The following is a 16,840-nucleotide window of genomic DNA, read 5'->3' as shown; positions in this document are numbered from 1 at the left end:
AATTCCTTGGCGGTCCAATGGTTAGGACTCCGGGTTCCACTGCAGGGGGCCGGGGTTCAATCCCTGGTCAGGGAACTAAGATCCTGCAAGCCACACACGCAGCCAAAAAAAAAATTCAGGTGACTTCTATGAACACACAAGTAGGGAATCCAATATAAACTAAATTTAAGTGTATAACTAATAACATATATGGTAGTAACTCTTGTTATCTCTGAGTGGCAGAATAGGAATAAGCTTTTTTCTTTTTATTTAATTGTGTTTTATTTTATTACAATGATCTATATATACAAGGCAGTGTTCAAGATGAACATAACACAAAAAATTCACTAATCAGTAAACAAATGACTTGATGAACAATAAGATTTTAAGTTCCTAATTTTTTAAAGGAAATTTTAAGATGTCCTGAATGTGTACTATGCACCGACGCTAAGCTGAGTGCTGTGGACACAAATTCAATTAAAACTTAGGAACAAAGAAAGACGACTCTGGAAGCACAGCTGTGGTAAGTGGTATTCCAGAGCTATTCCTGCAGGAGTCATCTTAGTCAGGGCAGGGGTCAGGGGAGGAAGGCTTCCTGAAAGAGGAGGCACTAAACTGATTTGAAGGAATGATGTATGTACATACTGCTACCAGTTAGAGACTACTTCATCAATAACATAGCCACTTCTTAATGATTAAAAATGGAGGCCCTGCTTCAAATGTCAAACCTTTAATTTCTTAACCTCAGATTTTGTCAATTTCAAATTTCCGCTAAACAACAGGAGATTCAGAGAACAGAAAAAGCTTTGTCATGTGATGCTAGAATATAATTAGAATATAAAAAAATCTGTAAATACCTGTAACTTAAAAAGTATTTTTTTAATTCATTATATTTGAGTGTGGTTTGATCACAGTCAGTCAACACATCCTTCAAACTTCATCTTAATAGCACTTCTAAAAAGTCTACTGATGATCTAAATCAGGGGTGGGCAAACTACAAGCGCAGGTGGCCTGGTTTGCTAAGAATGGTTTTTCAGCAAAGAATGGTTTTTATATTTTAGGAGGATGAAAAGAGAGAGGGAGGAAGAGAGAGAGAACTGTATACAGAGACTACCTGTGGTCCAAAAAGCCTAAAATATTTTACTATCTCAACTTTCATAGAAAAAGTTGCCTACACTTAAAAAAAAAAAATTACTGGATGTATTTGTGCCCATACTGAAAGGCACCCTCAGAAAGGCACTATCATCGCCGTGGAACTCAGTCTAGACACTAGTACACTTACTTACTTATGGTGGGAGGGAGAAAAAGAGGGAAGGGTATGTTTGCAGGTAGCAGGGGGAATTCAGGGATAGAATACAGTTGAAGCAGATGAAAAATATGGAGCAGTCCTAGAGGCTTGACAAGCTACTAAAGGTGGAAGGTAGCTATTACAACCTTAACGACCTGTGAAATATGAGAGCTAGGTTTATTGAGGAAACCGAGACTCAGAGCTTAAGTTACCTGCTCAAGTTCACAGAGCAAGACAGTGGGACACGAAGAGCTGGACTACAACCAGCAAATTTCAGTCCCATTCCTTCCACTGCGTCACACTGCCCCTCATCACTGGACAGTGTTAACCTGGAAATACACCACTAACGACGTGTGACAAGGGAGCTCAACTGCGTCCAGAAGGAACAAAGTCTCCTCAGGAGCTCCCCTCCCTCCCGCGATTATTAGCTATTTTTCAGGGAAGAACTGGGCAACAAGTCTACAGGTCTCAAAGAGGTGAAGGAAAGAGTAGACACTAGTCCTATTTGCCAGATGTTGGGAACAAGAGAAGGTTGACCAAACATCATTAAAACAAGCCTGAAAGCTATCCAGTGGTTGAGAGCAATAAGAAACACCAAATTTCAATGAATTTACCTGGTTCCAGTTTTATTACTTTAATTGCTGCCAATTCACCGGTGTTAACATTTCGTGCCTAAAAGAAAAGAAAAGATAATTGTGAAAAAAGCTTTCATAAAAACTTCATAAAATGTAATTTTAGCTTTTATTTATTTTCAATTATTCAGAAAAGTCTTTTAAAGCAAGAATTGCGAAAGTGATTTATATTTACAAAACAAACAGTACATTCTTCAAAATGAATTTCAACATTAATCTATGTATAAATTTAATAATGGTGATAATAATATTGTTAACAGAAGCACAGACCTTAGTATACATACATCAGGCACTATTCTAAGTGTTTTGGGTTTTTTTGCGGTACGCAGGCCTCTCACTGCTGTGGCCTCTCCCATTGCGGAGCACAGGCTCCGGACGCGCAGGCTCAACGGCCATGGCTTACGGGCCCAGCCGCTCCGTGGCATGTGGGATCTTCCCGGACCGGGGCACGAACCCGTGTCCCCTGCATCGGCAGGCGGACTCTCAACCACTGCACCACCAGGGAAGCCCTCTAAGTGTTTTTATATTAATTCGTTTAATCCTTACAACAATCTTATGAGGTAGGTACTAATACTATTCCCCTGTTGCAGATGAGGAATCTGAAGCACCCAGAAGTTAAAGAACTTGCCAAGGCCATCTACCTAGTCAGTGACGGTGCTGGGATTCTAACCCAGGCAGTCTAACGCTAGAGTCTGAGCTTTTCTAAGCATTACATTCTACTGCCATTCATTCAAAGGTTTGTTAAAATCTTGAATTAACTAGCTTTAAACTTGTAAATTAAAAAACTTCATAATATGAAAAGCAAGCACCATTTTTTAACTGTAAAAACAACCTCCCTGCATCTGTTTAAACACACCTGATAGTACAATGAAATAAGTGCAGTTAATACAAACCAAATATATCTTTACAAGCCACATATTAAAAATATAAATATTAAAAAAAATCAATCCATAATGTTAGATTGCCGGTGTTTACAGCTGTAATTAGGTATAAATAAGCAGAAATTGTCTTTTCAATTTGTATAAAAATGGCAGTTATTTTTGTCAATTTAAAATGTTCTATAACTGAATCAGAATTTTCAAAATAATATTTTAAACTATGAACTGAAACTTAATAAACTGATTTTCATATCAACCAATGAAGATCAATATATGCAATTCCCTGATCACAGAAGAATTCATTCATGTGATGAGAATAATACTTAGTTGTAACACTTCTTATTAATGGATTGGTAAAGATCAGTGAATCACCCACAAGGGATGATAACAGCATTAACATCGGAATCCTTCTACGAATACTGGGGCATTAAAAAACAAAAAAAATCAGTTTCTAAGAAGATATATATGGGACACAGTCACTGCTGAAATATAAAATTTAACCTTTAAACTCAAAGAAGAACAAAGGTATTAAAAAATATAAATTAAGAAAACATTAAAATAAAATTTTCAGGAAAAATTCATTCCTTTTGGAAAAAATATCCCCATGACTAATAAACACTTAGGATGCCAACTTATTACAGGCAGTTCAAAACAGATTTCAACATTTATTTCAAACTAAACTTAATTTCCATTATATGAGACAGACAGTTCAAACAGTGCCACATATTTATTCCCTTCCCTAGGATGAGAAGGTATACACACACACACACACACACACACACACACACACGGAATAGACATTCTGGGCGCATTTTCTAAGGAGGATGGGGCACAGTGTACCTGTAAAATATTCAGGGTATCACATCAACGTTAGTCATAAACCTTCTCAAACACTCTCAGAACGCGTTGCCTTTCCACACTGAGAAATCTTTTCCCTGTTAGGCTCCTCCTTGATACTCTGTCCGTTAACCCACATCTTTTTTTAGCACTTCTCCAAATAAAATAAGAGAAAACATACTACTCTCTCCAATTCTCAATTCTCCATTTAAAAATTTTGCTATAGTTTTGTTTTCTGTTTATTGAAAATAAACTCAGAGTATGCACTAGCAAAAAATATGAACTCAAAGAAAGCTAGGGTGATTACTTTTACAGCTGAAATTCTGTTCCCAGCTTACCACAAGAGGGCACGATCTCTACTGACAACACAAGTTACACAAAGTGTCCAAAATGGCTGCAGTACACAATGTACTCTTCTAAAAATAGATTTATTAATGGTTACACCAGCACATATTTAACAGAAAAACTATGACAGTAAACGAGTGATAACTAGTTTACTAAAGTCAATTATTTACTATAGGCTTGACTTATGAATACAATTTTTCAAAATTTAAATCAGTCTAGAATTTTCTAAAGGATAAAAAGTTTTAAAATATTGGAATTCTCCAATATGTAACTTACTTGACAGACAAGATAAATCACAAAAAGGGAAGAAGAATAACAGAAAACCCTCGGTAAACCTGAATTTCTGAGCTTTTTCCCCATCAAAATCCTTACGTTTATTAATGGAAGATGTTTAAAGCATTATGGTTCATCAAGAATCTTGGTCCTCTGGCTAAAATAAGTCATATTTTGCCGTCTCTAAACTCACAGCAGCCAAGGTTACACACAGGTAAATTTAAAAATTAATATTAACTCTAATACTCTGTACCTACTATTCTTTTTTCAATCACCTAGAGAAACTGATTAGGAAAAAAATGAGAGCAAAGTAAATATTATAACATATTACCACGTATAAAGTTAAAAATTTCTAAATCAGTATCAGTAACATAAAATTTACAGATCTGCCCAGGGCAGAAAACTGAGGATACGTATTTCTCAGCTTCTAGACCCACTCTTCTGCCACATCATTGATTTGACCACCATTCTCACATGCTCTGAAAGTGATGTTCAGATCACGTTGTTCTTGAGTTTAAAACTCTTCAGGAGTACACACCATTGCTTTAAAGACACAAATTCAAATTCCCTATCAGAGAATTTAAATTACTTACTAAATACAGCACTTTTTATAACAGCTTTATTGGGATATAATTCACATATCATAAAGTTCACCCTTTTAATGTGTACAATGCAGCAGTTTCTAGTATATTCACATAATTATGTAACCATTATTCCTCTCTAAATCTGAAACATTTTCATTGCTCCAGAAAGAAACCCCCAGACCCATTAGCAGTCGCTCCCCTACTCCTCCCCCTCCCAGACCCTGACAACTAGTACTGGTCTACTTCCTGTCTCTATTGATTTGACTGTTCTGGATATTTCACATACATAGGATCATACAAAATGTGGTCCCTTGTGACTAGCTTCTTTAACTGAGCATAAGGTTTTCAGGTTCATCCATGTTGCGGCACATATCAGTACTTTATTCCTTTTGTTGCTGAACAATATTTCATTGCATGGCAATTCCACATTTGTTTATCCTTTTATCAGTTGAAGGATATTTGGGTTGTTTCCATTTGGGGCTATTATGAACAATGCTTTTATGAACACTGTGTGGACCTACGTTTTCGATTCTGTTGGATACAGATCTAATAGTGGAATTGCTGAATCACACGGTAACTGTATGATTAGCTTTTTGAAGAACTGTCAAACTTTCTTCCAAAGTGGCTGCACCATTTTATATTATCGCCAGCAATGTATGAGGATTCCAATTTCTCTACATCCATGCCAATATTTATTATTACCTGGCTTTTTAACTTTTGTTTTCTTAGTGAATGTGAAGTACTGTCTCTCTGTGGTTTGACTTAAAACTCACTAATGGCTAACAATCTTGAGCATCTTTTCATATGCTGGTTAGTCATTTGAATTTCTTTGGAAAAATGTGTATCCAATTCTTTGCTCATTTTTAATTGTCAATTTTATTGTTGACTTGTAAGAGTTCTTTATAAATCTTGATATGCCTCTTATTGATTACATGACTTGTAAATATTTAATCCCACTCTGAGTTGTCTTTGTTTTCTTGATGGTGTTCTTTGAAGCACAAAACTTTTAAATTTTGATGAAGTCCAACTTACCTATTTTTAGTTACTTGTGCTTTGAGTATTATAGCTGAAAAACCACTGCCTGGAACCCAAGGTCACAAAGATTTTTTTTCCTATGTTTTTTTCTAAGAGTTTTATAGTTTAGGTCTTCCATTTAGGTCTCTGATCCATTTTGAGTGACTTTTTATATGGTGTCAGGCAGGGCTCAAATTTCACTCCTTTGCATGTGGACAGCCAATTGCGAAATACAACATTTTACTGTAAAACCATTCACTACCTGGCTCCTGTCTATATTTCCAGTCATTCCTTAATTTGCACTTTATGCTCTAACCAAACTAAACAACTGGCCATCTCCAATGCTATCCACACTTTTTGCCCTTTGGCACTTAATGCCTAGACAAACGCTCTCCCTAACTCCCTCCCCTGGCCTAACTTCTAGACGTCTTTTAAAGCTCAACTTAGGTTATTATCACTTCCCACAAGAATTTTCCTGATCCCCATTCAAGTTTAGGCACCCCCCCCCCCCCACATACACACACTCCCACAGATCCTCAGTAACCTTTCTCAAATGGGAAAGGTTAGACCTGGTGAGAAAAATCCTGCGGATCTAGAGCTGATCTCAGTTTTAGAGGAGCTCTTGGAAACTATTACATTTCAAAGCTGTCCCAAAATTCAGTTTGATTCTGTCAGACTTTTAGAAGCCATTCATATTAGCATTAATTTGGTAAAAGGTTTTTCTAAGATGATTTCATGCAAACTGCTGAGTTATCTCCAATTATCAGAAAAGTATTCCTTGAGTGTGGGAATGGGAGTAAACAACATAATCAAGAATGGATCATTAAGCAGCAAAAAAAAAAAAAAAAAAGTGCTATGTGTTATATAAAGTGAGTTAAATAACTATCAATAACAAATCTGATCATCTACGATATACAAGCACCTTCTGGTACCCAAAGCTTACTATTCAGAAGGGGCTGTCCAACGAGAATATGAAGAAAGGTTCTGAAATGGGAGTGAAAAAATGCAAAGTTTAGTGCTGGCTCTGCCAGTAACACGCAACGGGATCTGAGCAAGTAATCTCCTTGTGTCTTCTCCCCCCAATTTAAAAACAAGAAAGTGAAAAAAGACTACTTCTAAGAAGGTTCCTTCTAATTCTGAAAGTCAATGTTTACATCAAATAATTTAACTCTAAATTAACAGATTCCAAATACTGAACCAGCTGGCTGGTTACACAAGAATCATATGAGGAGTTTAAAAACAAAACAATAAAAACACTGCCACTGATTTCTGAATCAACAGATTTAGAATGAGACACAGGAATCTGTATTTAAAGCTACTGAAGTGCTGCTTCTGGTGCTCAGCCAGGCCTGGGCACCTGGTCTAAGGCACTGTGCCATGTGAATTTTATAAAATATAAGTACCGACTTTTAAGTCTGCAAGGGCTGTTTACAGGGATGGCTTTATGAAGGAGATACCACCTAAGCAGAGGTTTGAGAGATGGGCTGGATTACAACAAACACAGAAGAGGGATGGGAAAGAGGGCATAGAAAAAAAGCATGAACAAAGGCACAGGGACAGAAAACAGGCTATTTTGAGTGTACTGGGCGGGCCAAACCTCAGGGTGCCTCCCATATAAATACTCATTTCAGAGAAAAATGGCTAACCCACAGCCCCTGCTGAAGGAATAGTTTTGTTTGCTTTTCCACAGTTTCTTGGACTAGGTATGAGCCTACTACAAAGGCAACCACTTCATAGGAAGACTGATAGCCAGGGTGATGTACATTCCTGGTTTGCCCAGGACATTTGCAGGTTATGCCAGCTGTCCTAGCAGAATTACTAACAATGCCCACTTTCACTCTCAAATTTATAATTAAAATTTTATTTAACTTGGATGGTAAATTATAAGGTCACTCTACCAATAAACCGTGAGCTGACATGAAAAAGGAAATAGGCCAATCAGATTCTCGAAAATAGGGGTCAGCAAACATGCCTGTTTTTGTAAATGAAGCTTTACCGAAACACAGCCATGTTCATCTGGTTAAGTATTGTCTATGGCTGCTTTCACAATACAACAGTAGAGTTGAGCAGCTGAGATAGAGACCATGTGGCCCACAAAACCTGAAGTATTTACTATCTGGCCCTTTACAGAGAAAACTGGCTGACCCCCACTCTAAAGCAGCACTATCCAGTAGAACCTTCTGCATTAATGGAAATGTTCTATACCTGCGCTGTCCACTACTGTAGTCCCACGCCACATGGAGCTACTGATCAACTGAAATGTGGTTAATACAACTGAAGAACTGAGCTGTATTTAATTATTTGTGTACGCAACATTTAAATTGGAAAGGCTTTAAATTTTTTTGAGATATTTAAATATTTAAAAATTTGAGATATAATTGACATATAACATTGTATTAGTTTTAGGTGTACAACATGATTTGATATATGTGTATATTACTAAATGATTACCACAGTAAGTTTAGTTAACATTCATCACCACACATAGCTACAAATTTTTTCTTGTGATGAGAACTTTTAAGATCTATTCTCTTAGCATCTTTCAAATATATAATACAGTATTGTTAACTACAGTCACCATGCTGTACATTACATCCCCAAGACTCGTTTAGCTTTAACTGGAAAACAATCAACTCTTAAAAATATAGTTCTAGTAGTTTTAACACATGCATAGATTTGCATAAAATGAGTTAACAACCATCTGGAAACAGAAAAGTTCCAGCACTGCAAAACCTCCCTTGAAAGTTACATTCTCCCTTCAGTCCAACCTCTGGCAACTACTGATTTGTTCTTTGCCACTACAGTTTTGTCTTTTCAAGAATTTCATGTAAATTAAATCATCATATAATTTTTTGAGACTATTTTCTTTCACCAAGTTGCTGCATGTATCATTAATTTATTCCTTTTTATTGTTAAGCAGTATTCCACTGTATGGATATACCACAGTTTATTCACCACCATTGGAAGGATATATTGGCTGTTCTCAGTTTTAGGTAAATGTGAATTGAGCTGCTATAAACATCTGTGTACAGATTATAAAAAGACCTTGGAGAGAGACTGGGCCATATAGTGGGTATATGTATAATCTTTAAAGAAACAGTCAAGTTCTTTCTAGAGTGGCTGTACCATTGTTCATTTCCAGCAGCAATGTATGAGAGCTCCAGTTCTTCCAGAACTTCCTTGCTAGAAGTTGGAACTGTACTTCTTAGCCATTTCTAACAGGTAGGTGATGGTATCTCATGGTGATTTTAGTCTGCATTTCCCTAATGGCTAATGACATTGAACATCTATTCATGTGCTTATTTGCCATCCTTTGGTGAAGTGTCTTCTATCTTTTGTCCATGTTTTAATTGGGATGTTTCTTATTGTTGAGTTTTGAGAGTTCTTTATATATTCTAGATACAAGTTCTTTTTCAGGCATATGATTTGCAAATATTTTTTCCCAGTCTATATCTTGTCTTTTCATTCTCTTAACAGTGCCTTTTGCAGAGCATTATGGACTGAATTGTGTGCCCCCCAAATCCGGACGTTGAAGTCCTAAGCCCCAGTACCTTAGAATGTAACTGTATTTGGAGACACGGCCTTTAAAGAGGTAATTAAGGTTAAATGAAGCCATACGGATGGGCTCTAATCCAATAGGACCAGTGTTCTTATAAGAGGAAGGGACCAGAGTTGTGTGTGCACAGAGAAAAGGCCATGTGAGAACACAGCAAGAAGGCAGCCACCTACAACCCAAGGAGAGGCCTCAAGAGACACCAACCCTAACAACACCTTAATCTTGGACTTCCAGTCTCCAGAACTGTGAGAAAATAAAATTTCAATTGTTTACGCCACCCAGTCTGTGGTATTTTGCTATGGCAGACCTAGCAAACTAACACACTGAGCAAAAGTTTTTACCTTTGATGAAGTCCAATTTATCAACTGTTTTCTTTTATGAATTATGCTTTTGGTATCATGTCCAAGACCTTACTTAACCTCAAGTCATAAAGATTTTTTCCTATGCTTTCTTCTAAAAGAAGAAGTTTTACATTTAGATTTATGATATATTTTGAGTTAATTTCTGTTTAAGTTAATTTTGTTTTGTGAAGTTTAGGTCAATGTTCCTTCCTTTTTTTCTTTTTTGCACGTATATGTCCAACTCTTCCAATACTATTTGTTGAAAAGACTATCTTTCTTCCATTGAATTGCCTTTCATCTTTGTTAAAATCAATTGGCCATATTTGTGTGGGTCTATTTCTGGATCCTATATTGATCCATTGATCTTGTGTCTATTCTCTACCCATACCACACACAATCCTGATTACTAGAGCTTTACAGTAAGTCTTAAAAATGAGATATTGTGATTCCTCCAACTTTATTTTTCTTTTTCGAAGTTCCTTTAGCTATTCTAGGTCCTCTGCCTTTTCACAGAAATTTTAGAATTGCCTTGTCTATATTTAATTTTTAAAAACCCTGCTGAGATTCTGATTGTAATTATAGATCAATTTGTGGAGAGCTGACACCTTGACTATTCAGAATCTTTCAATCCATGAACACTACTCTCTATTTAGGTTTTCTCTGATATCTTTCATGAATGTTTTATAAAAACATTATCAGCATATAGATCCTACACATTTTGATTTTAAAAGCAGTGTGTGGCCAGTGACAACTGTATTAGACATCACAGCTCTAAGAAGTTTGAACCACCATGCAATATAACCCGGTGTGTAAATGATGCCATAAAGTTGTGCCACTGTCTTAGCAAGTAGGACCTTGGGCAAATAAAGATTTGAAGAAACAGGAAAGATACAGTGAGCAGACAGACAATAAAGAGCAGAGAACAGAACAAATGCACAGAAAAAAATAAGAGACCATGAGAAAGAAACATATCTCCAAAGCTGCCTTGAGTTCCTGACAGCTTTCCAGTTCCCTATCACATGTATCTTCACAATAGCCTCTCTTTACTTGAATTAACTTGAATGGCTCTTTGTTTCTTAAAAGCAGATGATTAAAGATCTAAATTTCTAGGACTGTATGATGCTAATTTCAAAAAAGAAAAAAAACAGATTGAGACTACCACATTAACTTTAAAAAAAGATGCACTTGGGCTTCCCTGGTGGCGCAGTGGTTGAGAGTCCGCCTGCTGATGCAGGGGACACGGGTTCGTGCCCCGGTCCGGGAAGATCCCACATGCTGCGGAGCGGCTGGGCTTGTGAGCCATGGCCACTGAGCCTGCACGTCCGGAGCCTGTGCTCCGCAACAGGAGAGGTCACAACAGTGAGAGGCCCACATACCGCAAAAAAAAAACAAAAAAAAAAAACCACTTTTAAATGGTAATTGGCAGACCACAAATGTCAAATGAACTAATAATGTGGATAAAACTTAATAGCGGTCTTAAGTTTGGGAAAACATAAGGGACCATGTAACCACATTCCCACTTCCCACTACAGAAGTGACAGAAGCAGCATCTCTAACCCAAAGGTGCTCAAACTCCGGTATGTATAAAAATCACCTGAGGTTTTGCTTTTTGAAATATGTAAGACTAGATATGAAAACCCTTCCCATTACAAATACCTAGATATGGCAGATAAGATAGAACAAGTACTCTTTTAAATGCACTGCTGGACACACAAGGAAAGAAATCCACAGGAAGCGAAAACAAAGAGAAAACAGTCATTCGCTCGAAAAGTATCTGTTGAATGCATTTAATGAAGGAAATCAGAGTGGTAAGCAAGAGATAAAGCCATGACCTTAGCTTAAACTTAGAATCGAGAGACTTAAATTTTGATTTTTATTGGATGTAGTGAAAGCTGGAATTGAGACCACTGCATAAAACCAACAATGCCCCTGAAAGGCCACACCTCTCAGTGATCGGAGGGGAGGAAGGGGGTGTCTGTCGATTGACAAAATGATTGAATAAAAAAACAACTGCTTGAATCACTAGAATGGGGGGGGGTTCCCTGAAAATTCAAATTCATAATTACAGCCTATTCTCAGTTGAGTATAAATTTACACTTCTTGCAAGGACCAGGAACCTCAAGCCAAGAAATGAATTTAAGCTGTTTCTGGGTTGGTGGTAATGAAAGGCACCTGACAGAAAGAGAAGCAAATTTTCTGTAGAGAAATGCACCTTCAATCCATGCCCCAGGAGATTCCTAAATTACTTTAGCCAAATATGAAATTAAAACAAAATTATCAAACCATAAGGAAACAAACTACAAGAGCAGCAAAAGTTATAAACAACAAATTAAATTTGCAGGAAGTTCAAATTTTGGAATTAACAGATACATAATATAAAATTACAGTTAAGTATGCTTTAGAAGTTTACAGGACTAAAGGAAAGTATTAAATACATGGACCAGAAACAAGAGGCTAACAAAAATGACTTGAAAGATAGGAAAAAAAGAACCTAACAGAATTTCTGGAAATAAAAAATATAATTCTTGAGATTAAAAACCTAATTGGGGACTTCCCTGGTAGCGCAGTGGTTGAGGGTCCGCCTGCCGATGCAGGGGACGCGGGTTCGTGCCCCAGTCCAGGAGGATCCCACATGCCGCGGAGCGGTTGGGCCCGTGAGCCATGGTCGCTGGGCCTGCGCATCCGGAGCCTGTGCTCCACAACGGGAGAGGCCACAACAGTGAGAGGCCCACGTACTGCAAAAAAAAAAAAAAAAAAAAAAAAAAAAAAAAAAAAAAACCTAATTGGAGCAGACACAAAGACAGAATTAGTAAACCAAATGACAGATCTGAAACAGCAAAAAGAGACAAAGACAGAAGATGTGAGAGATTAAGAGACATTTTAAAATCATGTTATCTCATAAAGACATGTCGTGAAAGAGAGATGAACATACATCTAATTAAAGTTTCAGAAGAAAAGAACAGAAAAAAATGGAGAGAAGCGGTATTTCAAGAGACAGCGGCTGAAAATTTTCCAGAATAGACAGAAGACATAAGACCTCAGATTCAGGAGACACAAGTCATAAGGAGGATAAATAAAAAAGAAATCTATATCCAGACACATCATATGAAGCTGCAAAACACCAAAGATAAAGAGGTGATGTTTAAAACCAGTCAGAGAAAAGAAGTCAGATTATCTACAAAGGAACAATAAATTAGACTTCTCGGAGAAACAATAAAAATCACAATACTGTGCTAAGAGAAATTAAGTCAATCTAGAATTATATTCCCAGGTAAAAACATCATTCCCAAAAAGATATTATTTGCCAAACAAAAACCAAGCTTACCACCAAAAAGCATGCAATACATTCTTCTAAAGTATATTTCAAGATTAAAAAAAACTCAGAAGGAAAGTTTAAAATGCAAGGAGTAAAAATCAAATAAAATGGCAATCTTGGGTCAATATAAACAAATATTGATGACTATACAGGGCAATAATAATAATAATGTCTAATTTATGTCATTTTTAAAAAGCTGGAATTCAAATATTGAACAAAACAGCATGTAAATGAGGTGTGATTGACGTTAAAATGTTCTAAGGGCCTCGTATTGCTTGGGAAGTGCACAGTTAGTAATTTGGGGTCTTAGGTTAGATATACGTATAAAATTATTAAGAGTAACTTCTAGAGTAATAAAAGTAGTATATAGCAGTGATTCTCAATTAAGGAGGATTCTACCTCCATATGGTAGAAAAAGAAGTCTTTGGAAATGTGTGAAAGCATTGTGGGTCGTACCAGTACCTGGGGATGACAACGGCATTTGACAGGTAGGCACCAAGGATTTTAAATGTCCTGCTGTGCCTGCAATGTGCCACACAGTGACACAGTCCTGGCCAAAATGCCAAGAGCACCTACAACTGAGAAATACTGTATACACTGGCCAAAAATGGATTTCCAATTCAACATGGAAATTAATTCAATAACAATCACTTGCAGATGTACTTGAAATCACAGATTCCTGGGCTCCATATATAACAGATTCTGAATCAACAGGTTCTGAGGTGAGACCCAGGAACCTATGATTTTAATAACCACACAGGTGACTGTGATGCAACTGTCCATCAACCACACTTCTGAGAAACACTACAGCCTAGTGAGGGTGAAGTGGTAGATGAATGGGGTTTCAGAGACCCCCATATAGGAAGAGGATCTGGCGCAAGCGATACCCAGTGCTGAGGAGAAATCTAGCAGCAGGGAGTAGGTGGGGGCAGAAGTTCACATACACATACCGTTAGGTGTCCCCAAATCAGAAACTGCAGAGTAGAAGGGAAAGCATTTTTCTAAAATTAATAACAGTATAAGTGGAACAGTGCTTTTTCATTATATAAGATGCTTTTTCATTTAAATACTGGAAATGAAAATACAATAGAATGGTTCAGGACACCATCAGTAAAATAATTCAATCTACAACCTACAAATGGACCACCCATAAACCAGATGGTGAGAAGGTCTGTCTTCAGAAATCCTGGCCACACTCTGATCTACACCCCTTGGGTAAAGGCCCTTCATACATCAATTCCTAACATCTGGGATGTGTCTGCCATGGAGCAGCAGAACATATTTCTAAAAGATGTTAGATATGTTCTGGGAAAAGAAAAAAAAAAGAGCTCCTTGGGTAAGTAAGTATTGAAAATAGTACATACTATATTTTCTTCCTAGAGCATAACAATGAACAACAGCACATTAAAAGATTCTGAAGATCTATAGCAAGGACATCCATTTACTTTTGTTTGACTCCACATTTCCCTCCATGATCTGATTAAGGAACTCCCAATACTTCCCTGTCTTTATTTGGGAATTTAAGATTTAGAAAACTATATTCACTTAAGTAAATGCTTTTTATTCCCTGCCGTATCCTTGGTACCTAGAACAGTATTTGGAACACAAAAGGCCCTCAAAAAATGTTTGCTGAATGGGTAACTGAAATCAACTGTATGTAGTAAATGTTTAAAAACCAGAGTGGGGCATAGAGGCAGAGCAAGCCTTGACTGGCAGTACATATTTCAGCACTGTAAACATTCCCACCATGGCGATCACAAGGTACCAACTGGACAGCTCTGAACACTGGCTTGGGAAGAGATGCTCATAATCTCACTAACACCAAAAGGCTCTGGGACATCAATTACTAAAATGCTAAAATGTAGCTTATTTTATGCAAATACAGAATACCACCTCACTAACCAGTACCCCTAAGGAATGAAGACTGAGTTTTCCAGATAATGGGATAAACGTTAAGTGGAGAATGTATATTTTTTAATTCAAAGAAGAAATATTGTATATTTATTAAGAGTGTGGCACAAATGTTAACATTTTCTGTAAACTTAGTATTGTCAATTATCCATAAACCGTCATACAGTGATGCTCTTAAAGGCTACAGAGGTATGTAAAGCTATTTGCTCATTTACTAAATCATGGATTCTTACCCATGGTAAGGGTAAGGGCCCAAGGATGGGCTTCAGGGAACCCAAGAATCCCCTGACACTGAATGTAACCGGATACATGTTTATGCATCTTTCTGGGAAGAAAGTCCACAGCGTCCATCAGGTATCTCAAAGGTGTACATAACCCAAGGTTTAAGATGCGCTTCTCCAAATAAATCTGACTGCTCTGCTTGTTGAATCTGAAGGGTTTCGGTTTCCTCCTGTGTCATCAGGTTGTCGACGGTTACTTCTTACTGTCAGTGTGCTGCTTAGGGCATGTCTACCTCCTAATTTGCTCTGGGCTAAAATAAGTGAGCTTGTTAGAAAATGTGTTTTCATTAAATCACTGAGGGATTCACCTACAAATATAGTGAATAAGAAAATAAAACCATGAAAACTGACTGGTGGCAAATATTATGTCAAATAAACTGAATATTTATTTATTCAGATAATTGGTGGTACAGATTAATTATAAAAAGACACAAAATATTCTACCCAATAAAATCTTTGTCTCACTAGCAGCCTTCTGTTTATTTTTAAATATGTTAAGATAATTTCTATCTTACAAAAGAATATATCCTTCAAATACATCAGTCATGAAACCTAGCACTTATCCATTTGAGAACCCCATTTTTGCCTGTAATAATCAGAATCTATCCATGAAAAAAAAAATGGAAAAGCCAACTTCATCTTTTAAATTTAAAATTCTGTTTAGATCTGGGATGAGTGAACAAATTACTGGAAAATGTGCCTTTATCTGAGGGCTAGTTTTTATCTTTCACTAAAAACAGTGCTATTAGTAGAACATACATATGCTTTATGCCTGACACAAAATTTCAAACTTAAATATATTTATAAGACAAATAGACGAACTTAGCTTCATGAAATCTATGAATGTTACTTTCACAAAGCACTCTTAGCAATGATATTAGAAACATTTTTTTCTGTTATCATAGTATATAAAATTTTTTCTACTATTATTCCTCCTTGCACTAAAAATCCATCTATTATTACAGGAGAATGACCAATATGAATACACCACTTTTTTCACATTTCTCCTCTGTTCCCCGAACCCTTCAACCTCATCTTATTTGCTTCTGTTCTTGCTAGGCTTTTACTTCAATTATACTTTGGTGATCTCAGGGGATAAACTGAAAAGAGGGGCCAAGAGAAGGCAGGACAATCTCTAAGGACACAGTGTTAGAGCAGGCCTGAAACAATGACTGCCTGAACTAAAGTAATTTAATGGGAGTGGACAGAAATGGTTAAAATTCTACTTTATTCCATGTTTTCCAGTTTGTGGTTGTCCAGAGCCAAAATTAACAAGACCCACATTTTATTTGCTTAAGCAGTTATTTTCAGGAATAAATAGCTATGTTTTCTGCTGCACTGTCAGTCCAAGGGTGTTTAAGACAGTCCTCCAAGAAAGGACCATAATGGAGCAGGGCCGTTCCTCTCCAACAAAGCTGGACCTGAGCTCACGCAGGCTGCCAAGTATGAAGACAGCATATCCTCAAAAAGAGCTTGGCCAGATGGACAGGAAAAAGAAATGTAAGAGCAGATTACGGAAAAAAGAAGACCAGTTCAGAGACTAAGACAGGGAGAATGTAGTTATGAGGCCAAAGACAAGACCAAACAGAGACAGGCATGGCAGTG

At 37.0% G+C, this 16,840-nt stretch overlaps 1 protein-coding gene across 2 annotated transcripts in view; it reads right to left on the bottom strand.

The window, feature by feature from the left end:
* Nucleotides 1–16,840, bottom strand: part of MAP4K3 (mitogen-activated protein kinase kinase kinase kinase 3) — a 189,891-nt gene that overhangs the window by 125,191 nt on the left and 47,860 nt on the right. For both annotated transcript variants that reach the window (XM_079940535.1, XM_079940536.1), the window contains exon 2: nucleotides 1,882–1,939. In XM_079940535.1, the coding sequence (XP_079796661.1) occupies nucleotides 1,882–1,939 (58 nt within the window). The remainder of the gene's footprint in view (nucleotides 1–1,881; nucleotides 1,940–16,840) is intronic.

Source organism: Stenella coeruleoalba (genome assembly GCF_951394435.1).
Source record: "Stenella coeruleoalba genome assembly, chromosome: 13".
Taxonomy (NCBI): Eukaryota; Metazoa; Chordata; class Mammalia; order Artiodactyla; family Delphinidae; genus Stenella; species Stenella coeruleoalba.
The sequence above is the reverse complement of the archived record's forward strand: the minus strand, read 5'-3'. Positions and strand labels throughout refer to the sequence as shown.